General features: G+C 21.8%; 10 protein-coding genes across 10 annotated transcripts; 6 read left to right on the top strand and 4 right to left on the bottom strand. All coding sequences in view use genetic code 6, as the record gives it.

Annotated features, from left to right (window-relative positions):
* Positions 1-1206: 1206 nt before the first annotated feature.
* On the top strand, positions 1207-2845 carry TTHERM_00405550 (tRNA-guanine family transglycosylase; the record flags this gene model as incomplete). The annotated part of the gene is made up of 2 exons (XM_001014131.3): positions 1207-1755; positions 2186-2845. 2 exons carry the CDS (start codon positions 1207-1209, stop codon positions 2843-2845), a joined length of 1209 nt encoding a protein of 402 aa, XP_001014131.2.
* Positions 2846-2974: 129 nt separating this feature from the next.
* TTHERM_000405549 (hypothetical protein) lies at positions 2975-3730 on the bottom strand. Its single transcript, XM_012797242.1, has 3 exons — positions 3491-3730; positions 3342-3426; positions 2975-3276 (listed from the first exon to the last, which is right to left on the bottom strand). The coding sequence occupies exons 1-3, from the start codon at positions 3635-3637 to the stop codon at positions 3143-3145; spliced, it is 366 nt and encodes a 121-aa protein (XP_012652696.1). The 5' UTR covers positions 3638-3730; the 3' UTR covers positions 2975-3142.
* A 359-nt stretch (positions 3731-4089) lies between these two features.
* On the top strand, positions 4090-5460 carry TTHERM_00405540 (import inner membrane translocase protein; the record flags this gene model as incomplete). Its single annotated transcript, XM_001014130.3, has 5 exons — positions 4090-4228; positions 4308-4471; positions 4706-4792; positions 5119-5191; positions 5369-5460. The coding sequence occupies 5 exons, from the start codon at positions 4090-4092 to the stop codon at positions 5458-5460; spliced, it is 555 nt and encodes a 184-aa protein (XP_001014130.2).
* Positions 5461-6849: 1389 nt separating this feature from the next.
* Positions 6850-8328, bottom strand: TTHERM_00405530 (NAD-dependent aldehyde dehydrogenase family protein; the record flags this gene model as incomplete). The annotated part of the gene is made up of 1 exon (XM_001014129.3): positions 6850-8328. One exon carries the CDS (start codon positions 8326-8328, stop codon positions 6850-6852), a length of 1479 nt encoding a protein of 492 aa, XP_001014129.1.
* A 1170-nt stretch (positions 8329-9498) lies between these two features.
* On the top strand, positions 9499-10311 carry TTHERM_00405520 (taurine catabolism dioxygenase, TauD/TfdA family protein; the record flags this gene model as incomplete). The annotated part of the gene is made up of 1 exon (XM_001014128.3): positions 9499-10311. One exon carries the CDS (start codon positions 9499-9501, stop codon positions 10309-10311), a length of 813 nt encoding a protein of 270 aa, XP_001014128.2.
* A 3164-nt stretch (positions 10312-13475) lies between these two features.
* TTHERM_00405500 (glutathione S-transferase, amine-terminal domain protein) lies at positions 13476-14102 on the top strand (the record flags this gene model as incomplete). The annotated part of the gene is made up of 1 exon (XM_001014126.1): positions 13476-14102. One exon carries the CDS (start codon positions 13476-13478, stop codon positions 14100-14102), a length of 627 nt encoding a protein of 208 aa, XP_001014126.1.
* Positions 14103-15701: 1599 nt separating this feature from the next.
* TTHERM_00405480 (glutathione S-transferase, amine-terminal domain protein) lies at positions 15702-15932 on the bottom strand (the record flags this gene model as incomplete). The annotated part of the gene is made up of 1 exon (XM_001014124.1): positions 15702-15932. One exon carries the CDS (start codon positions 15930-15932, stop codon positions 15702-15704), a length of 231 nt encoding a protein of 76 aa, XP_001014124.1.
* Positions 15933-17025: 1093 nt separating this feature from the next.
* TTHERM_00405470 (glutathione S-transferase, amine-terminal domain protein) lies at positions 17026-17652 on the top strand (the record flags this gene model as incomplete). The annotated part of the gene is made up of 1 exon (XM_001014123.3): positions 17026-17652. The coding sequence occupies one exon, from the start codon at positions 17026-17028 to the stop codon at positions 17650-17652; it is 627 nt and encodes a 208-aa protein (XP_001014123.1).
* Positions 17653-19863: 2211 nt separating this feature from the next.
* Positions 19864-20490, top strand: TTHERM_00405450 (glutathione S-transferase, amine-terminal domain protein; the record flags this gene model as incomplete). The annotated part of the gene is made up of 1 exon (XM_001014121.1): positions 19864-20490. The coding sequence occupies one exon, from the start codon at positions 19864-19866 to the stop codon at positions 20488-20490; it is 627 nt and encodes a 208-aa protein (XP_001014121.1).
* Positions 20491-21324: 834 nt separating this feature from the next.
* Positions 21325-21966, bottom strand: TTHERM_00405440 (glutathione S-transferase, amine-terminal domain protein; the record flags this gene model as incomplete). Its single annotated transcript, XM_001014120.1, has 1 exon — positions 21325-21966. One exon carries the CDS (start codon positions 21964-21966, stop codon positions 21325-21327), a length of 642 nt encoding a protein of 213 aa, XP_001014120.1.
* Positions 21967-23749: the final 1783 nt, after the last annotated feature.

Genomic DNA, 23749 nt, shown 5'->3' with positions numbered 1-23749 from the left:
GATTTGTTAATTATTTATTATCTAAATTCAAATCCTTACTAATATTATCTAGTTAAAATAGTTAATATAGACAAACAAAAATACAAATAAACAAATTATTTGATATATTCTGCTATCATATATTCAAATTTTTGATAGAATTTGTAAAAAAATATAATAGAATTTAGCTTTTTTAATAAATTATGACCAAAACAATTTTTCCACAAAGCTTTTAATTAAAAATAGATATTAAAAAGAAACATTAATTAATTTATTTTAATATTTTTAATTTAAAAAGAAAAGTAGGATTTTAACTACGATTTTTATTAACAAAAAAGTTTGTAAAAATATAAAAAAATTTACATTATAAAAAAATTTTAGTAAAATTTAATTCAATCTACCAAAAATTATTATTTTTTGGACTAATAAACAGTAACATTTGTATCTTTTGCCAAACAATTTATTTAAATTATTTTATATTTTAAATTTAAATCTTGTTTTTTTTTTATATATAATTAACAAACATTTAAAAAGAAAATGAAAACCAAATCATTTTTAACTATCTGTTTTTAAGTAAGTAAGTATGTAAGTAATTGAATTAATTAAGTATGATATTTTAATGGAAAAATAAATAAATTTATAATCAAATTATTTTAAATATTAATAAAAATTAAATTAAACTTAAAAAAATTAAATTTTTTAACTAAAATCATAAAAAAAAGTGTAATAATGATAACAAAATTCATAATTTTATCTCATTAAATTTTAAATTATCTTAAAAGTGATTATAAAAAGCAAGAATAATTTTAATTTAATTCTAAAAATTTTTAGATTTTCAATATTTTATTATTATTTTTTAAAGAAAAAAAATATTTAAAAGTTGATTTAAGTACGAATTTGCTTGCATTGGTTAATGTTAAGAAAAAAAAATATAAAAAGATAATTCAAATAATTATTTATTATTATTTTAAAAATAATTTTATATATATGCAAGCATATATATGCTTTCTTTTAACTCTACTTAGTTTATAAGAAATAGTTTCTTAAATATAAATTTATTTAGGAATTTCTTACATAAATATATGAATTAAAAAATATTTATTGATTTATTTGCATATTATTCTTTATTATATCTAAGAGTTTATTTATCTTTATTAAATTGTTAATTAATCTAAAAATAATAAATACATTTAAAATAAACAAATTCAAGCAAATTTAATAGTAGAAATGGCATACAAACCAAAAGTTTTAAAATCCCTAAAAAGTCCTGGGTTTTTTATGAACACAAGAAAAGGAACTTTATACCAACTTACTAATCATAATTCAGAACCTTTAAATTTGAATCACTTGATTGTGTCTCAAAGTGACTTTATGCATTGCGAAAAGCTATTTGAAGTGTTAAAAGAACAAAATTAGTCTTTCAAGAGCTATATAGGTTTCTCAAAAGAAGAAGAGCCTAAGAAATTTATATATTTATCTCCTATCGATTACTATAAGCCTTAATAAACAATGGAAGCCACTTCAAAATCAGATACTATTAAACTTTATACTACAAGAGGAGGTTATTTCGAAGTTTCTGATGAATAGTATTACAAAATTTCAAAAATGATTAACCCTGATATTATTGTCTCCCTTACTGAAATTCCTACAGGAAAAGGCAAAAAATCTCATAAAAGATCAGTTGAAAAAACAATCGGCTTCTTAGACAAAGCTATTTCTATTTTCAGACCCAAGTCTAATGGAAACAGCGATGAAAATGAAAATCACACAGATAAGGTAGATTGCTTACAATACTAAACTTAACAATTAATTTATTTTTAATTAGAGCTAAAATTTACTGCTTTATTAAACTGTCTACATGCATACATAATATATAATATCACAAATATCTTTTCTTTCCCAACTCTTTAGACATGTAAACAATCTATAAGATTATCCGCTTAAATTTTTGTATAAAAATTGGCAATCACAAGATTCATAGATGCAATAAAACTATAACATAATTTTAGTGGAAATATTCAAAATAGAAAAAAATAATGATTTTCTCTTGAATATTTTAAGTTAAAGAAAAACAAATAAAAATACACTAAATATTTTTTAGTTAAAATTAATAAAATTTATTATAAATAATATAGTAATTTGATAAAAAAATAAATTCTTTTTTCAAATCATTCTTTTTAGAATTAATCAACTTTTTTTAATAAAGTCCACTTTGATATTTGGATCAATTGAAGGAGGACAATTTGACGAGTAAAGAAAAGAATGTGTTTAAAAGACTCTTGAAAGAGATATTGATGGAGTGGTTCTTCATGGTACTGAAAGTGCTGAAACTATTGAAGAAAAAGCTAGATAGATTGCTTTGACTATGGAATATTTAGGTGAACATAAAGAGAGTTTATATACAGTATATTCATCTAAGGGAACTATCTAAGATATCCTCTTGGGTGTTTCTCATGGTATAGATTATTTTGAAGTCGATTATCCCAATTAATTAGCACATTCTCACCAAGCTCTCAACTTAGATTTTGATAATAAAAACTATGCAGAAACCTAGTCTCTCTCAAACGAAGAAATTTTAAATGCATTAAAAGTAAAGCAACCCAAAATTTTCAACATGACTGAATACGAAAAGTATAAAGAAAGTTTAATTGGATTCACTGATGGATGTTAATGCTATTCTTGTTAAAATCACACACAAGCTTATGTTGCTCACCTTATTAAATGCAAAGAATTAACAGGAACTATCCTCATTACCATTCATAACATCCATCAATATAACATTCTATTTTAACAATTGCAGGAAGCTGCTGAAAACTAGAAGTTATCTAACTACATTTCTTGGTTCATTAAAACTAATCTTATTTGAATATATGTACTTACTTTTTATATAATATTTTTATATTGCAAACAAAATTTCGATCAACATTCAGATTGAATGTTAATAAGTAAATGTTTTAAAAAGACAAAATATAAAAAAAATCATAAAATTAAAAATACTTTCTTTTAAATAATTCAAGTAAATAAATATAAATAAAAATAAATGAATCGAGAGCAGAAAAATCTGATTAAAATTTGGTATTTTGTTAATTAGAATCTACTTCTATTTAATTAAAAGATATTCAACTTAGAATAAGATTACATAGAATTTTTTTTATAATTAAAATCAATTTTAGCTTTTTTTAGAAAGAACTTCAGCCACTTGTTCATTTATTAGTTTAGTTATCATCAAATAAAATCCAGGATCTTGCTTGCTTTCTAAATTATAGGAAAGACATACGTTTATTTTGTTTTTTTTACCTATTCGCAAATATTAATTTATAAAAATCTAAATAAATTCTCAAATAGTTAATTTATAAGATTACATAAAGATCTAGCTAGAGTTTATATGTATTGTTCATCTTATCTACCTTAATCATCTTTTATACAAGTAGCCGTTGGAAAATCTTCCTATATAAAATAAAATGTAAAAAATAATAACTAAATCTACTACCGCCATATTAATTAAATTTACATATTTTGTCTACATAGCCATATGAATATTTGTCAAATTAAGCTCTCTATCAGTTACTACTAAAATAATTTATTCCTATAACAAAGTAAAGTGTAAAAGAATATCCATATTCTCTACTTTAATAAATTTAGTGACTGTTTCAATCATTCTTTCCTTAAATATTTTATATCTTTAAATCTGTTAATTTTTTAATAAAATTTTGGCAATTTTTAAGAATTTTTGGTGAAAAATAAATCTTTATTAAAATTTACAAAATTCAATACATAAATATATATTTTTGCAATTAAAAGGCAATGACTTTAAAAATAACAATAAACTATGAAATGTTTCAAACAAATATTTATGAAAAAGAGAGAATAAAATAAAAATTATAATAGAAATTAGAATTTATTCTATTTTTAAATAAAAATAATATTTGAGATAAAATTGCTATTATAAATATTTTAGATAAATATAAAACAACATTTTTATGTGTTAGTTAAATAGAAATTCTAAAATATTCTTTTGTAAAAAAAAGTTAATACTTTATTGGAGTAGGAATTTAATAAGATAAATTTTTCAAACTAAAATTAAATTTAAATAGAAGTATAGCAAATATTATGAGCAGCAGTTTACAATTTGGTTAAGACTATAAATAAAATGTCTTATAACAAGCCTATTAATTGCCTACAAAATTTGATTAAAATTATTTAAAACCTATTAAGTTAAATAATGGAGCAAAATTAACAAACCCATATAGTAAAATACAACATAACTTTTACAATCTCAATCAAATCAGTAATAATAAACATTGATAATTTTCATTAAAATATAAAAGAAAGAGTGACAGGAATAGAAAATAATTGTGCATTGAAGGCAGCTTTTGCTGCAGGTGGTGGTTGGGTTATGGGCTTTGGTATGGCGATGTTTATGAATGCAGTTGAAATGAGAGATATTGAATAAATTGGAAGTGGAAGAGTATCTACTAAAATGACTATTGCTGTATTGTTAATTATTTAACTTTCCTTTTAATTATTTTTTCATAGAAATATTATGATGTTTTTTATAGTTATATTTGCATTATTAAAATAAGTCTTTGTTCAGCTTTCATTATCAAATAAACACAAAAACAAACAAATTTTATTTATTTATTTGTTTATTTATTAGCTAGCATTTTAAATAAATTATGTATGATAAATCTAAAAAAATTTTCAAATCATTTTTTATATTAAATAGAAAGATTTAAGAAAAATTAAAGGCACTGCAAGATCTTTGGCTATATTTGGTACATTCTTCTCTGTTTTTGAATGCTAAGTTGAAAAGGTAAGCAATTAAGCATATATTAATTAATAAATTAGTAGATTAATTTATCTAAATAATTTTATTTTTTTGGGATGCATAACTATATCAAGTGCTAAAAATAGTAAGAAAAAATACAAGGGGGTTTTTCATAGATATAAAACATGATGGACCACTCATATGAATAATATTTTTTACTTTCAAATTTTTTAAGTCTGATATGAATATCCCCTCTTTTTTGTTTATTTATTTAACTTTAATAAATGATAAAATTCTCTAATAAGTTAAAAATCAATGCATTTTTATTATTGCTAAAATAATAATTTGATTTTGTTTTAAAACTTAAATAGTTAAGAATTAGAGATGATCCTATTAATGGCTTTTATTCTGGAGCCTGCACATCGATGATTATTTCTATGAATTGTAATAAATCTTAGATTTTAATTTATTTAATTAATTTTTTAAATTAAAAATAACCCTAGGGGTATTTTAAAGATTTAATTTATATTGAAAGAGAAAGAAAGAAAGAAAATTTAAAATTTAAAAATATAAATAATAATATATCTATTTTATTTAAATTTAATATTTTTAACATCAAAGTACTGAGAGGCAAAAGCTTATTGTGGGCTGGATTTACAGGAGGTATTATGGGTATAGGATTTTATTACATAGGATTTTTGATGATGCATTGAATTGACTGACTGACTGTGTTAGCTAGGAAGACTGTATTTATATATAACTAAATTTAAAAGAAAATTTCAAAGAAGAAGTAGAAGAATAAATACTTCTAAATTAATTTAATTTAAAAGAAAAAACAACAATTAGATCAGAGGAAAGGAGTTATTATGTTTAATTAAATTATAAATGTTTGTGATGACTACTATAAAATAATACATATTTGTTTTGTTATTTTTTTCTATTTTTTATTTTTGAAAATTAAAAACCTTAAATAATTAATCATTATTTATTTATTAGAGTATTCATTCACATTTACAGTTTAGAAAATTTAATTTATCAATTTTTTTATATTTTTTAGTTGAAATTTCTAACAATTCTTTACAAAATTTAAGTTATTTAATTCATTCATTTATTTATTGAGTTTTCTAATTATGATTTCACTGATGTAAAACTAATTAAACGCATTGAATACCATCATATGATTGATAAATCTTTAAAAGTTGATTAAGTATTAAAAGTAGTGCCATCATATTAATCATTTATAGTTAACTCATTGCTTTTTAAGTTTAAAATATTACTTTCCAGTTATTTATTACTGATAAAAAAGTAACAACATAAGTGTCTTTTTTCCAAAAAAATAAGTTAAAGATGTTTTCTTATTTCCTTTAATTATATTTTTTTACAGTCAAATTCAAGCTTCTGTTAGTATTTTAAAAATTTCTATTTTATATTTTTTATTTCATTTCACTGATGTAATTTTTAAATATCAAACATCTTTAAAATAATCCCATATTTTTATTTTTATTCTGAAATCTTATTTTAAAATAATTAACAAAAATAAATTAATTTTTTAATATATGAAATATTATTATTATTTTTAAATTTATATGTCTATTGACCTTCATTTTAAATCTTTTATCGGTTTGTTTTTTGACAATATACAATCTATAATTTTTTGATTATTTTTCTATAAGGTTTTACTTAACTATACGCACAAATAAAATGAAGTCTATTATTTGTAGTAGCACTTAAAATTATTTATTTATTTATCTATTTATTCTTTCATTCTTTTAAAATTTATTTTGTTACAATCCTTGATAAAAAAAAGTAAAGTAGTAAAATTTTGATGTTGATTAAGTAGGTATTTAAATTTCAAAATTATGTTATTCATTTATTTTCCTACCATTACAAAATTTTGTCTATTTAAATATTTAATTTTGGTAATTTTATTGATTAAATTTATTTCATATCAAATTAATAGTTTTATTAAGCTAAAATATTTTGGCAATTTTAAATGAATTTTAAAATATATTTTTTTAATTAAAGATTTCAAAATATTTTATTGAATATTAATTTTTTAAACAACAAAAGAATATAAAAAATAATTTTATGCAAATATTTAATCAAACCATAGGGTTTGGTAAGCTATAATAAACAGATTTTAGTTAAGTATACTCAAGCAAACCTTCTTCACCGTTGTCTTTTCCAAAGCCAGATTCTTTATATCCTCCAAAAGGCATTTGGTGAGCACTTAAAGCTCCTTAATTAATATAAAAGGAGCCAGCCTTAACTTCTCTCACGAATTTTTCAACATTTCCTGCATTTTAAGTGACTGCATATGCAGCTAGTCCGTAGTTAGTATCATTAGCTCTCTTGATGACCTCATCGAATGTCTTCCATGGTTTCAAGACGACCAAAACAGGTCCAAATATCTCTTCTCTAGCAAGCTTAGAATTATCATCAACATTTATGAAAATGGTTGGTTTGATAAAGTAGCCCTTGTTTCCCCATCTTTCTCCTCCCATAAAGCATTGTAGCTTTTCAACTTCTTTTGCATGAGTAATATAACTCATAACTCTATCAAATTGCAATTTGCTAACTAATGGACCATGATTAGAGTTTTATACTTCGAATGAGTCTCCAATCACAACATTCTATTCATATTCTTTAAGCTTTTAGAGAAGTTTATCATAGACATCTTCATGAACGAACAAACGAGTACCTGCATCACAAGATTAACCCATGTTGAACATGCAACCATACCAGGCAACTTCTGCTGCTTTGTCAAGATCAGCATCAGGGAAAACTACTACTGGACTCTTCCCTCCTAATTCTAAAACGACTTTTTTTAAATTTGTCTATGAACTTGCTTCTAGAATCTTTCTTCCAACAAATGAAGAACCTGTGAAAGATATTTTACTTATTCTTTTGCTATGAGTAATAGCAACTCCAGCAACATGTCCATAACCAGGGACAACGTTGAAAACTCCAGGTGGAAATCCAGCTTCGTTAACAAGTTCGCAGAGTCTTAAAACAGTTAAAGGAGTAACTTCAGAGGGCTTGAGGACAATGCAATTTCCAGCAGCCAAAGCTGGTGCATATTTCCATTCAGCCATCATCAAAGGGAAATTCCAAGGTGAAATAAGTCCGACAACACCATATGGTTCTCTTCTAGTGTAAAAGATCTATTGATCAAGAGAGCTAAATGATTTACCAGTTATTTTGTCAGCCCATCCTGCATAATATCTTAAATGGCCAATTACATCATTAATATCAAAAGTTGCTCCTTCCAAAGGCTTTCCATTATCTAATGACTCCAAGGCAATGAATTCTTCTTTGTTGGCTTCTAGTAAACTTGCTAATTTCAATAAGTATTCAGTACGATCCCTTTAAGGAAGCTTAGACCAAATAGGAAAAGATGCTTCAGCGGCATCTATGGCTAATTCTACATCCTACTCAGTAGCTTCAGCTATTTCACAAATTAGCTCTTCAGTAGCAGGGTTAATGACAGGAATTGTTTTCTTCAAGGCGCCATCAACGAACTTTCCATTAATAAAGAGTTTAGTCTAGAATTTAGTAGGCTTTTGGTAAACTTTGCTCATAATATCTTGTGATGTAAAATAACAACTTTTATAAATTTGATTTTTTTTCTACCTTTAATAAAAAGTATGCTTTGAATTGATATAATATCTAAAAGTATTAAAAATTTTATGATAATATTCAACTATTTATAGGATTTAGCTAAGCAAGATAAGGGAAGATTCTTTCTATTCAAAGTATTTTTAAACTCATAAGTATTTACATAAAATGTAAAGAGATAATTCCTATTAAATACTTTAAAAACAACATTATAAAATTTTGCTTCCCACGTACAATTATCTGTTCATTCCTCGTTAATTTATGACTATTATTGATGACATTTTTGTTGTTTTATTTATTGAAATTATTTAATTGATTATATTAAAAATAATAATAAAAGAATTTCTTTTATTTAGCCAAGTAGATTTCAATATAAAACAATAGAAAAAATTTTATTTCATAGCCTTAAAATGTTGATGAATCAAACAATCCTTTTAATTTATTTAAATTGTTTTAAAAAAATTTTTAATTTATAAATATGAAATATTACACCACCTTCATAACTTTAATATATGCATGTTAAAAAATAGAAAATTTCTAGAGTCTATCAAAAGAAACAAAAAATAACGTATTTAAATAATAAATTATTCTTTTATTAACATAAAATTAGAAAGCTGGTAAAACAAAAATTGGAACAGCACTAACTTAATTAGAAACTTTTGATTAACAATTGTAATTAGGAGCATTAATAAGAAATTTATAAGCCTTTAGGCGAATAAATATTATTTAGAATACTTACCCCTTAATAAATTAATCAATCAATAATGAATTTTTAATCTATTTTTTTCTTTGTCAGACAATTTTTGTTATAGAAAGCAGGCTTTTATTTATTTGCTTATTTATTTAGTAGTACTATTTTTTCTTTCTTTTTTGTTTATATTTTTTTATTTTCAAGTTTTTACCCACCAACCTATTTTTTGATAGAAGGAAGTAGAAATTAACATAAAATTGTTTGTTTGTTTGATTAATAATTCCTACCCTTTTTTAATGAGTTTTCCAGCCAGTTTTAATTTAAATACTTCTATCATAGTTAAAAAACTAGATAATTAATTTAAGTACAAAAAAAAAAAAATAATAAGAACAACATTTTAAACAACAAAATAGAGTTTCTCACTTATAAAAATCAAGCACTCATGCAAGCATCAGGAAGTCAATTAGGATTTATTGTTGAAAATATAGATTGCAATAAAGCTACTCCCGAGGATATAGAAAAAATTAAAGCAGCCTTATGGGAACACGGAACCATTTGCTTAAAAAACTAAAATCTTGATGCTGGATAGCAGGTAGAATTTGCATAAAAGTTTGGTTCCATAATTGTCCGTCCTCCTTACTATGCTCCTGACTTCAGAGAACCTGGTCATCCCGCAATTATAAGAGTTGGAAATGTAGGCGTTGGTGGTGTGCCTCTTCAAAAGCCTCAAGACGCCGAACTCTGGCATAAAGATGGCTCCTTCGAACAACCAGGAAAGAATTTCCTTCTTAGCTTCTTGCACCCAAAGATTATAACCCAGATCGGAGGTTAAACTGGCTTTGTTGACTGCGAAGACACTTATAATAAATTGCCTTCTGAAATCAAAGAACAATTGGAAGGTGCAACTGTTCTTGAAACAAGCAAAACGAACTCCTTTTTCAATAACATTATGGAAGAGCAACACTTTGAGGACTCTCATCATAAGATATTCTAAATCCATCCAATTTCAAAGAGACCTATTCACTTCTTGACTCATAGAAACTATGAAATTACCCTTAAAAACGGAGAAAAGGTAGACTCAACTCCTTTCGTAGATGAGTTCGAAAAGTACTACAACATCTACTCCCACAAATGGAGTCCAGGTGATTTAGTTATCTGGGATAATTATAGAGTCATACATAAATCTATGGGAGGTTATGGCAACTCTTAAAGACTTTTCTTCAGAGTATAATGTAGAGTTGAGCCTCCATATTGATTACTTACTTACTTACTTCATTACAAACTAACTACTTAATACCAAACAAGTTAATAATTGAACAATAAACTAAAATATCCAGTTAGTTCATTTTAATTACATGTAAAATGTATTTGAAAATGTTAATAAATTAATGTTTGTTAAAGGAAATTACATAAAAAATAATTTTATCAAGTTAGAAATAATAGATTTCAATTTATTTTGGTTTTCACAAAAAACTATTCATTATTTTTTTGATTTTTAATGCTATTTTCTTTCTTTATTATTTTCTATTTAAAATTATTTAAAAATTTTATTTTTAAAGAAAGATAAATTTTTCATCATTATCATCACAAAAATAAGCACAAAAGTCCTACTTTTTTTATGAACAATATGCCTCTTTTCTTTTATAATAATTTATTCCAGTCAAAAAATTATTTATTGATTCATTAAACTAAAAAATCAGCCGATTTAATTATAAAAATTTTTTTAATAATTAATATTAATTAATTAATTAACTTAATTTTTATTTTTTTATTAATAATTAAATCTGCTGTTTATAAAAACCATGAAACATCAAAAAGTTAGTTACTTAATAATAAATTATTTTTATAATCAATAAAATAAATGCTTTCTTTCGATTATTTTTTAGTTCTAAATTTTTTTTCAAATATTCTAAAATTAAATTCATAGTTGTAAAATTTTTTATTTCAATTAATTAACATTTTTAATTCTTATTAAATCTAAAATGTCAAATTCCTCTTTTATTATATAATCAAATTACAATAAAAATAAACAAGCTCATATGGCACTTGATTATTTTATGTCCTAAATTTAATTGAGTAGAATATTTAAATTCCCCAATCAATTTTTATCTTATTTACAATTTTAGACAGAAAATTAGACTTTTCTTATTAAAAGAAAATGAATTTCTAATAAATTATTTTATCTTAGTTTGAGTGACCATTTTTTTATTAAACTGGTTTTAATTAACTAGAGTGAGTGGCATCTTTTTAATATAAAATAAAATAGGCTAAAATATTCTATTGAAACCTACATAAAATCATATATACCTTAGATTAATTTTTTATAAATTTAGATAACATGGTTTTTTTAATCTATTGTAAGAATAACTGATCTACTTATGTTTTTTAATTTTTTTTAATGTAGGCTTTACCTTTTATTTTAAATACTAATCTTCTCTATGTATATTAATACTATTATCAATATGAAAACTTTTAGTTTTTTTTTTGGTAGATAAAAGAGGGAAAAATGTTATAAAATCTAATAAAAAATTATATTTTATTTATTATAAAATCAATATTTTGAAATTATTTAGAAAAAGATTTTAAAATTATTTATTTTTAATAATTATTAAGCATTTAAATATTTATTTAAAGCAAATACAATAATCAAAATAAATATAAAAACCTTTAATTTATTTATTCATTAATTTTAAATTAGTTTTTATTAGGAAGAATTCTTCCAATTTTTTCAAAAAAGGATCAAAAGTAAAAGCAAATTCTATATATATATATATATATATATGTATTCGAACAGCTTATTCTAAAATTTTTTAAAGCTGTGTAAGCATAAATAAATATCTGTGATAGTTAATTTTCAAATAAATAAGGCTTATTTCCCTAAAGCTTTTTGCAATTATTAAATTTTAGGAATAACTTAAAAATTAAGCATATTCTTACCAAATTTATTTTACTTTGATGCTTGATAAAATAAGAAAATAAATCCTCACATACATATTTATATTATCTACTCTTTATTTTTCTTTTATTTCCCCATACAGGTACTATCAATTTGTTAACTCAATCAAATAATTCACAATATTTTAAGACTCGGATATCGAAAAATCTCCATGAATAAGGTAAGGAAGATTTGGGAAATCTAACCCAAGCCCTGATTTTTTTTCCCCCATTCAGGAGATGATGAAGTGTACTTATGTTCAATGTAAGGATAATCTACAAGATCTAAAATATATCTAATAGTCTAACCTTTTGAGGCATTCTCCAAATAAATAGCCTATTATTAACTCTTTAGATTCTTTAGTTTGTTTTTTTTCCAATTTAGTTAGTTGTATTAGAAGAGTCAGTCCATTTTGTAATATATTTAATTTATTTATTGATTAACTGCTTTTATTTAAAAAAATAGATCGATCATCCATCAGAATTATTAATATGTATAAATTTTTGGATAAAAATATAAAAAAAGTAAAATAAACGAAATTTTTATATCAACTTTCTTTTTCTCAATTTTTTCTTTTTTTCTTCTCTGATTTTTCTTAATTAATTAAAATAGAAAAATTAAGTAATTTTTTACTCAACAATTTTAAACTAATGAGCACAAATTTTACTTTTAGATTTTTACATTTTTTTACTAATTTTATAATTCAGTTTTTCTATTAAAGGAATTTAAAATATTTATATTATTAGCTTAAAAGATTACATCTAACTGAGTGCTATTTCTAATTTAATTTACTATTTTTTAAAAAATACTTTTTGAATAATAGAATTACTTTAAAATTATTTTATTTAAACTTTAACCAAATTACTAAATGAATCTTATGTTTTTACACCAAGAAATATTTCTGCTAAATTCTAACTATAAATAATTTATTTATTTATTAACCTAACTAATGTTTTCTTTATTTAGTTCTTTAGTTATTCCATAATTTTGTAAAGATGAAACAAATAAATAATTTTATTTAAAGGTATTAAGTATTAATTTAAAATTTTTACATTTGAATTTTTACATTTATTTATTTAATTTTATAGGTTTAATAAAATCTATACAATCATCTTAATAAAATATTTTAACATCTAAAACTTGTCTGTCTTTCACACAAAACTTAAAATTTTAAAATTAGGATGTGCAAATTGAGATAAAAAATTAATAAAACATTATAATAAGAAGACATAAAAATGTTTGTTGATAAAAATATCATTTTTGCATGTAGGAAAGTTACTTAAGGTATTCTCGTTATTAAAAATCTAAACTTTTAATTTAGAAAAATTTCTGTCAAATTCTAACAAATTAGTTTAATCAAATAAATTTTAAATATAAAATAAGCCAATAAGGACCTTATGAAAAAGTGAATACTAATAATTACATAAATATTTTTAATAAATTAAATCAAATTTAACAATAAAAATTAATAAAAAAAAACTTAAATGTCTTCATAAACTATAAACTTAGGATACTGGGGTTTTCCATTAAGAGCATAACCTATAAGATATATTTTTGAACTTGCTCAATATCCATACTAATAGACTAACTATACTTTTGAAGGAGCTAAAGACTGGTTTGAAAAAGATAAAAAAGACCTTGGTCTAGATTTTCCTAACTTGCCTTACCTTATACATGGCGATTTTAAGATCACTGAGTCTTAAAACATTATCAATTACGCTTTGGACGTCACTAAGTAGCATCATTTATTGGGATATGGACTAACAAAATTTAAGATAGATAACGTCAGATTCCTTTGTGATGAGTTGATTGCCAAAACATTCTTAGCATCAACAAAAACAGGAGAAGAAAAGAAGGCTGAAATCAACAGCTCTGTTACTCCTAAATTTAAGAGTTTATAAGCTGTTTTAGGAAACAAAAAGTTTTTCTTTGAAGACAAGTTAACTCTTGCTGATATTTATGCTTACACAGCAATAAATGCACTGAAGCATTTGTTGAATGATGAATACAAGTAATTTGCTTAAACTTTTGATCCATTTATGAAAAACTTTGAAGAAGTTCCTTTAATTAAGGCTTATCATAGCTCAAACAGATATCCTAAATTTGCATGATTATTTTAAATAAATAAATATATTGTTCGTAGTTTGTTTGTTTGTTTGTTTTATTGGTTTTTTAATGTTTTTTTATATGAATAATATCATTTTTAAATACCATAAATCATCATTAATTCTCACCATATTTGATAAAAATGTTCAAATTAATTAAATTCCTATCATATAGTACTCCTGGAGTTTGGGGGGGAGGGTTGGTGAGAATTAATGAGGATTTACGGTAATTAATTAATTAATTATATATTTTAAAATTTATTAAAACTGATTAAAATAATTTTTTTGTTAAAATTGTTAAAAATAAATTAATTTTTATTTATATTGATATGTTTATTAGTAAATTAACCAAATCTTCATTTAAAAATAGTTATGATATTACTTTTTTTTATTATAATCTTAAAGACATTCAAAAATTTGTTTATTTGGTTCATTTTAATTTGTTTTTGAGAGAAATAATTTTCATTAAAATACATGATTGTAAAAAATTTTAATATTGATTTAAATATTATTAAAAAAATTATTTTTATTTTTTTAGTAGAAATCATAATTCAATAATTTTTTTACTTAGAAAACATTAATAATAAAATGAATTAAAATAAAAAATTTATTGATTATCAAATTTTTTTGATATTATCAAATTATTTAAGAGCTATTATCTGAAAATTAATTATTTCTTGAGTTAGAAATATTTTTAATGTAAAAATAGATTAAACTCATTTTATTTTTATTGTTTTTAATTTAGCTATTGTAGAAATTCAGTTTAATTATTTTTAATCTAGTTAATTAATCATAATCCATGATATCTTATTAATGTAAAATAAATTAAATTAAAGTATTCTATGGATTAATCTTTAATCTATAGTAAGGATAACTAACTCATATCTTAAAATACTTTCTAATGTAAGTTTTACATTTTCTTTTACACATTATTATTCTAACTGTATGCTAATTAATAATAATATGATAAATTTCCTTTTTTTTCTGGTAGTTAAAAAGGAGAAAAATGAAATGAAAATCTTATAAAAAAAAATATTTATTTCTTACAAAATCAATATTTTGAAATTATTTATAAAAAGATTGTAAAATTATTTATTTTTTATTATTATTATTATTATTAAATATTTATTTAAAACAAATACGATAATTAAAATAAAAAAATATAAAAACTTTAAATTTTTTTATTCATTAATTTTTAAATTAGTTCTTTTTAGAAAGTATGTATATCTTCTAATCTTTTTAAAAAAGGATCAATAGTAGAAGCAAACTATGTATATGCCTTCGAACAGCCTATTCTAAAATTTTTTAAAGCTGCATTAGCATAAATATCTGCGATAGTTAAATTCTCAAAGAATTAAGGCTTATTTCCTAAAGCCTTTTACAATTATTAAATTTTAGGAATAACTTAAGAATTAAGCATATTGTTTCCTCCTTCAGTTTATTTTGATGCTTGACAAACTTATGAAAATAATTCATCACATACAAATCTTATATTGTCTACTCTGTATTTTTCTTTTCCTTCCCCGTACAGGTACTATTAATTTGTTAATTCAATCAAATAATTCATAATATTTTAAGACTCAGATATGGAAAAGTCTCAGTGAATCAAGTAATGAAGATTTGGGAAGTCTAATCCAAGCTCACATTTTATTTTTCCCATTCAGTAGATGTAGATGTAGAAGTATACTTATGCTCAAAGTAAGGAAAGTCTACGAGATCTAAGATATATCTAACAGTCTAACCTATTGAGGCATTCTCCAAATAGCCTATTATTAACTCTTAAGATTCTTATATTTGTTTTTTTCCAATTTAGTTAGTTGTATTCGAAGAGTCCATTTTGTAATATTTTTTAATTATTTAACTTAGTTTATTAATTTATTTTTTTTTCTTTTAAAAATTTAGATCACCCACCCATCAGAATTATTTTATGTATAAATTTTTGGATAAAAAACAAAACAAAAAAAATAAATAAACGAAATTTTAATTAGCTTTCTTTTTCTAAATTTCTTCCATATTTTTCTCTTATTTTTCTTAATTAATTAAAATAGAAAAAATAATTTATTTTTTATTCAAAAATTTTACTTTTTGACTTTTACATTTTTTTACTAATTTAATAATTAATCTATCTTGTTTTTCTATTAAAGAAAATATTTTTATTATAAGCTTAAAAGCTTAATAAAATAAATAAACTGAGAGCTTTTTCTAAGTTAATTTCTGAATTTTATTAATAAAATATTTATTTGACAAAGAGAATTTCTTTAAAGTTATTATGTATGTTTAAAGTTTTACCTTATTTTTAAATAAAAGAATCATTAGTTTCTCACCAAGAAATATTTCTGCTATAAAAATAATATATTTTTTAGTAATATTTCTTTATATTATTCTTTAATTATTCCTTAATTTTGTAAAGATCTATCAAATAAATTTATTTAGAGGTATTAATCAAGAATTAAAAGTATTTACTACTGTATTTTTTAAACTTTACATTTATTTATATAATTTTTTAGTTTTAATAAACTATTTACAAACAATTTATCATATTTTTTTTTAAAAAATACTAGAACTTATTTTTCACTTAAATAATAAAAAATTTAAAGTTAATATGTTCAAATTTATAAAGAAAATAAGTAAAACATTATAAAAAGAAGATATATAAAAATTAACTGAATCATGTATGTCTAAATTCACTTGTTAAGGTATTTTCATTATAAAATATCTATATTTTTTAATTTAGAAAGACTTCTGTTTAATTCTAACAAATTAGTTTAATCAAATAAATTTTATAAGCTAAATAAGACAATTAATTAAATGTAAATAAGGTAATAAGTACATTATTAAAAAGTTAATTCTAATAATTGCATAAATATTTTTGATAAATTAAAATCAAACAAACTCAATCATAAAAAAATCACAAAAAACAAAAACTAAAATGTCTTCATTAACTTTAAATTTAGGATTCTGGGCTCTTCCATTAAGAGCATAACCTATAAGATATATTTTTGAACTAGCTCAATATCCATACTAATAGACTAACTATACTTTTAAAGAATCTAAAGAATGGTTTGAAAAAGATAAAAAAGAACTTGGTCTAGATTTTCCTAACTTGCCTTACCTCATACATGGCGATTTTAAGATCACTGAAACTCAAAACATTATCAATTACGCTTTGGATATCACTAAATAACAAAATTTATAAGGATATGGACTAACAAGATATAAGGTAGATAATGTTAGATTCCTTTGTGATGAGCTGATTGCCAAAATCTTCTTAGCATCAACGAAAACAGGAGAAGAAAAGAAGGCTGAAATCAACAACTCTGTTAATCCTAAATTGAAGTATTTATAAGGTGCTTTAGGAAACAAATAGTTTTTCTTTGAAGACAAGTTAACTTTAGCTGATATCTATGTTTACACAGCAGTAAATGGATTGTAACATTTGTTGAATGATGAATACAAGTAATTCGTTTAAACTTTTGGTCCTTTTATGAAAAACTTTGAAGAAATTCCTTTAATTAAGGCTTACCATAGCTCAAACAGATACCCTAAATTATCATGATTATCTAAATAAATAATTTTGTTGTATGCAGACTGTTTTTTTATTGATTTTTTATGTGAAATAGTATATCACACCTGTAATATCATTTTTAAATACCTTGAATCACCATTAATTTTCACCATGTTTCCTAAAAAAGTACTAAAAAATTAATTTCTTATACAAATTGAGTTTATTGTATTTATTATTTTTAATCTATGTACCTAATGAAAATGTATGGTATCTAATTAATATTAAATAAATTAGATCATCATATTATGTATGAACTTACAATTATATAAAACTTTCATTAATTTTTTATAAATTTAGTTAAGAATATATTTTAATCGATAGTAAGGATAAATAAGTTAGTTACTCATAGTTTAAAATACTTTCTAATGTAAGTTTTACATTATCTTTTAATCTGTAATAATATTCATTCTACATGTATATTAATAAGTGATGCTATTATCAATATAATACATATATTTCTATTTTTTTTCTGGAAATTAAATAGAAGGAAAAATGAAATAAGATTTTATAAAAAAAACCAAATTTAATTTATTACAAAAATCAATATTTTGAAAATATTTATTAAAAGATTGTAAAATTATTTATTTATTTATTTTTAATAATCATAAAACATTTAAAATTTATTTTAACAAATAAAATAACTAAAATAAATATAAAAACATTTAATATAAAATTGAGCAGCTTATTTAATAATTTTTAAAACTGTATAAGCATAAATATCTGCAATAGTTAAATTTTTAAAGAATTTAGGCTTGCTTCCTAAAGCTTTTTGCAATTATAAATTTTAAGAATAACTTAAGAATGAAGCATATTCTTCCCTTCTTCATTTTACTTCAATGCTTGATAAATTTATGAAAATAAGCCATCACATACAATCTTATACTGTATTTTTCTTTTCCTTCCCATACAAGTACTATCAATATGTTAATTCAATCAAATTATTCATAATATTTTAAGATTCAGATATTACAAAAGTCTCAGCTTTTCTATTAAAATTACATCACATATCAGAATTGTTTATTTACATAAATTTTTGGATAAAAATTAAAAAAAAGTAAAATAAACAAATTAATTAATTAATTAATAAGATTTCTTTTTCTAAATTTTATTCTATATTTTTTCTCTAATTTTTCTTAATTTTTTAAAATAGAAAAGAGTTGTTTTTATTAAAAAAATTAGAAAATCCATCATAATTATTTGTATGGATAAATTTTTGGATAGAAATACAAAAAAAAAAAAACAAAATAAACCAATTTTTAATAAATTTCTTTTTCGAAAATTGTTCTTTTTTTTTCTCTGATTTTTCTTAATTGATTAAAATAGAAAAACAAAGTCATTATTTTTTTTCAACAATTTTAACCCAATTTACAAATTTTACTTTTTGACTTTTACAGTTTTTTATTAATTTAATAATTCATCTTTTCTATAAAATGTATTGAAAATATTTTTATTATAAACTTAAAATCTTTAAAGGTTTTTTACAAATGAGAGTTATTTCTAAAATATTTTCATTTTTATAAAAAAACATTTATTTGAATTATCTAACTTTTTTTCAGTTTTAACATTATTGTTAAATGAATCATATTTTTTTCCTCCAAGAAATATTTCTCCTAACTTCTAGCTTACAAATCCTTTATTAATTAACTTAACTAATATTTTTTGTATTGTTCTTAAGTTATTCCTTAATTTTGTAAGGATCAATCAAATAACTTTATTTAAAGGTATTAAACACTCATTCTAAATTTTACTTTTGAAGTTTTACATTTACTAATTAACTTTTATAGTTTTAAAAATTCTCTACAAACAATTTAACTTTATATATTTTCATATTGATACAACTAAAACTTGCTTTTCAGATAAGATTAAAAAATTTTAAAGTTAGTATGTACAAATTTGCAAGTAAAATTAATAAAATGTTTTTAAAAGAAAACTTAAAAAACTTAGCTGATAAGAATATTATTTATCTAAAGCCATTTTACTAAGGTATTCTCACTATAAAACATCTAAACTTTTCAATTTAGAAAGATTTCTGTTAAATTCTAGCAAATTAGATTAATCAAATAAATTTTAAAAATTAAATAAGACAATTAAATGTAATAAGTACGTTATTAAAAAGTGAATGCTAACAATTGCATAAATATTTTTGATAAATTAAAATCAAACAAACTCAATAATAAAAAAATCACAAAAACAAAAACTAAAATGTCTTCATTAACTTTAAATTTAGGATACTGGGCTTATCCATTAAGAGGATAACCTATAAGATATCTTCTTGAACTAGCTCAATATCCATACTAATAAACTAACTATACTTTTGAGGGAGCTAATGACTGGTTCGAAAAAGATAAAAAAGAACTTGGTCTAGATTTTCCTAACTTGCCTTACCTCATACATGGCGATTTTAAGATCACCGAGTCTTAAAACATTGTCGATTATGTTTTGGATCTCACTAAATAGCATCATTTATTAGGATCTGGACTAACAAAATTTCAGATAGATAACGTCAGATTCCTCTGTAATGAGTTGATTTCCAAAATATTCTTAGCATCAACGAAAACAGGAGAAGAAAAGAAGGCTGAAATCAACAACTCTGTTACTCCTAAATTTAAGCGCTTATAAGCTGTTTTAGGAAACAAAAAGTTTTTCTTTGAAGATAAGTTAACTTTAGCTGATATCTATGCTTACACAGCAATAAATGCACTGTAACATCTATTGAATGATGAATACAAGTAATTTGCTTAAGCTTTTGGTCCTTTTATGAAAAACTTTGAAGAAATTCCTTTAATTAAGGCTTACCATAGCTCAACCAGATATCCTAGATTTAAATGATTAACTAAATAAATCAATCAATCAATAATTTTGTTTTTCATAAACTATGTTTTTTATTGGTCCTTTAATGTTTTTTATGTGAAATAATATATCACACCTGTAATATCAGATTTTTAAATATTGCTAATCTTGAAATAAAAATATCACCAACTGTCTGTGTAGGTACATATGGTGATATTAGAGAATTTACAATCGGAGCATTTTTAGATCAGTACAGGTAAAAAACCTCTCTGCCACACTATTTTTTCGCCTTCCAAGTATTTTCCTTGGAGGGCTACTTTTTCATACTTTTTTAAAAACAATTTTTAACAAATTTTTAATTAATGTTTTAATTTAACTATTGTAAAAATTCAGTTTAATTATTTTTAATCTAGCTAATTAATGAGAATTCAAGATATCTTATTAATGTAAAATAAATTAAATTAAAATATTCTATGGAAGCATAAAATCGACTTCATTAATATTTTAAAAATGTAGTTAAGAAGGTATTTTTTATCTTTAATCAATAATAAGGATAACTAACTCATATTTTAAAATACTTTCTAATGTAAGTTTTACATTTTCTTTTACACATTATTACCTACCTTTATGTTAATTAATAATCTATTATCAATATGATAAATTTCCTTTTTTTACTGGTAGTTAAAAAGGAGAAAAATGAAATAAAATCTTATAAAAAAAATATTTTTATTTCTTACAAAATCAATATTTTGAAATCATTTATTAAAAGATTGTAAAATTATTTATTTATTTTTTATTATTATTAAATATTTATTTAAAACAAATACAATAATTAAAATAAAAAAATATAAAAACTTTAAATTTATTTATTATTCATTTATTTTTAAATTAGTTCTTTTTAGAAAGAATTTCTTCTAATCTTTTTAAAAAAGGATCAAAAGTAGAAGCAAACTCTGTATATGCCTTCGAACAGCCTATTCTAAAATTTTTTAAAGCTGCATAAGCATAAATATCTGCGATAGTTAATTTTTCAAAGAATTAAGGTTTATTTCCTAAAGCTTTTTGCAATTATTAAATTTTAGGAATAACTTAAGAATTAAGCATATTATTTCCTTCTTCAGTTTATTTTGATGCTTGATAAACTTATGAAAATAAGTCATCACATACAAATCTTATATTGTCTACTCTATATTTTTCTTTTCCTTCCCCGTACAGGTACTATTAATTTGTTAATTCAATCAAATAATTCACAATATTTTAAGACTCAGATATTGAAAAGTCTCCATAAATCAAGTAAGGAAGATTTGGGAAGTCTAATCCAAGCTCAAATTTTTTTTTTTCCCATTCAGTAGATGTAGAAGTGTACTTATGCTCAGTGTAAGGAAAGCCTACGAGATCTAAGATATATCTAACAGTCTAACCTCTTGAGGCATTCTCCAAATAGCCTATGATTAACTCTTTAGATTCTTATGTTTGTTTTTTTCCAATTTAGTTAGTTGTATTCGAAGAGTCCATTTTGTAATATTTTTAAATGTATTTAACTTAGTTTATTAATTTATTTTTTTTTCTTTTAAAAAATTAGATCACCCATCAGAATTATTTGTATGTATAAATTTTTGGATAAAAAACAAAACAAAAAAATAAATAAACGAAATTTTAATTAGTTTTCTTTTTCTAAATTTTTTCTAAATTTTTTCTCTGATTTTTCTTAATTAATTAATTAAAATAGAAAAAATAATTTATTTTTTATTCAACAATTTTAAATCTATTAGCAAATTTTACATTTTGACTTTTACACTTTTTTAATAATTTAATAATTAAGCTTGTTTTTATCTTAAAGAAAATATTTATATTATAAGCTTAAAAGCTTAATAAAATAAATAAAATGAGAGCTTTTTCTAAGTTAATTTATGAATTTTATTAATAAAATATTTATTTAACACATAGAATTTCTTTAAAGTTATTATGTATGTTTAAAGCTTTACCTTATTTTTAAATAAATGAATCATAAGTTTACTCACCAAGAAATACTTCTGCTATAAAAATAATATATTTTTTAGCCTAACTAATATTTTTTTATACTATTCTTTAATTATTCCTTAATTTAAATTTATTTAGAGGTATTAATCAAGAATTAAAAATATTTACTACTTTATTTTTAAAACTTTACATTTATTTATATAATTTTATAGTTTTAAGAAACTATTTACAAACAACTTATCATATTTTTTTTTATATAAATACTATTAGAACTTGTTTTCACTAAAATAATAAATATTTTAAAGTTAATATGTGCAAATTTATAAAGAAAATAAATAAAACATTATAAAAAGAAGATATATAAATATTAACTGATAACAATATCATTTATGTCTAAATTCACTTTACTAAGGTATTCTCATTATAAAATATCTAAACTTTTCAATTTAGAAAGATTTCTGTTAAATTCTAGCAAATTAGTTTAATCAAATAAACTTTAAAAATTAAATAAGACAATTAAATGTAAAATAAGGTAATAAGTACATTATTAAAAAGTGAATGCTAATAATTGCATAAATATTTTTGATAAATTAAAATCAAACTCAATAATAAAAAAATCACAAAAACAAAAACTAAAATGTCTTCATTAACTTTAAATTTAGGATACTGGGCTTATCCATTAAGAGGATAACCTATAAGATATCTTTTTGAGCTAGCTCAATATCCATACTAATAAACTAACTATACTTTTGAGGGAGCTAATGACTGGTTCGAAAAAGATAAAAAAGAACTTGGTCTAGATTTTCCTAACTTGCCTTACCTCATACATGGCGATTTTAAGATCACAGAGTCTTAAAACATTGTCGATTATGTTTTGGATCTCACTAAATAGCATCATTTATTAGGATCTGGACTAACAAAATTTCAGATAGATAACGTCAGATTCCTCTGTAATGAGTTGATTTCCAAAATATTCTTAGCATCAACGAAAACAGGATATATTAGATAGTCAGAGACCTGACTCAACCCCCATTTTTTAGAGGAATTACAGTATAAATGTAATTAAAAATATTGTGTTTTGGAGGGGGTTTTTAATTTTTTATTAAATTTTTTAATAAAGCAATATATAATTTATTAATTAATTAACTGTTTTAATAGCTGAACTAATTATTACTTACAATTTTATTTTATAAATTAATTTTAAAAGCTAATTATTATTTTAATTTAGTAAAAACTGATAAAATTTCAAGTTAAAAACTTTTTAAACAAACTAATATTTTTTGGACCAGCAGGAACCCATCGAATTATAGAACTTTTA

The sequence above is a fragment of the Tetrahymena thermophila genome, assembly GCF_000189635.1.
Source record: "Tetrahymena thermophila SB210 genomic scaffold scf_8254666, whole genome shotgun sequence".
In the NCBI taxonomy this organism is placed as follows: domain Eukaryota; phylum Ciliophora; class Oligohymenophorea; order Hymenostomatida; family Tetrahymenidae; genus Tetrahymena; species Tetrahymena thermophila.
This window is presented reverse-complemented; position numbering and strand designations above follow the sequence as displayed.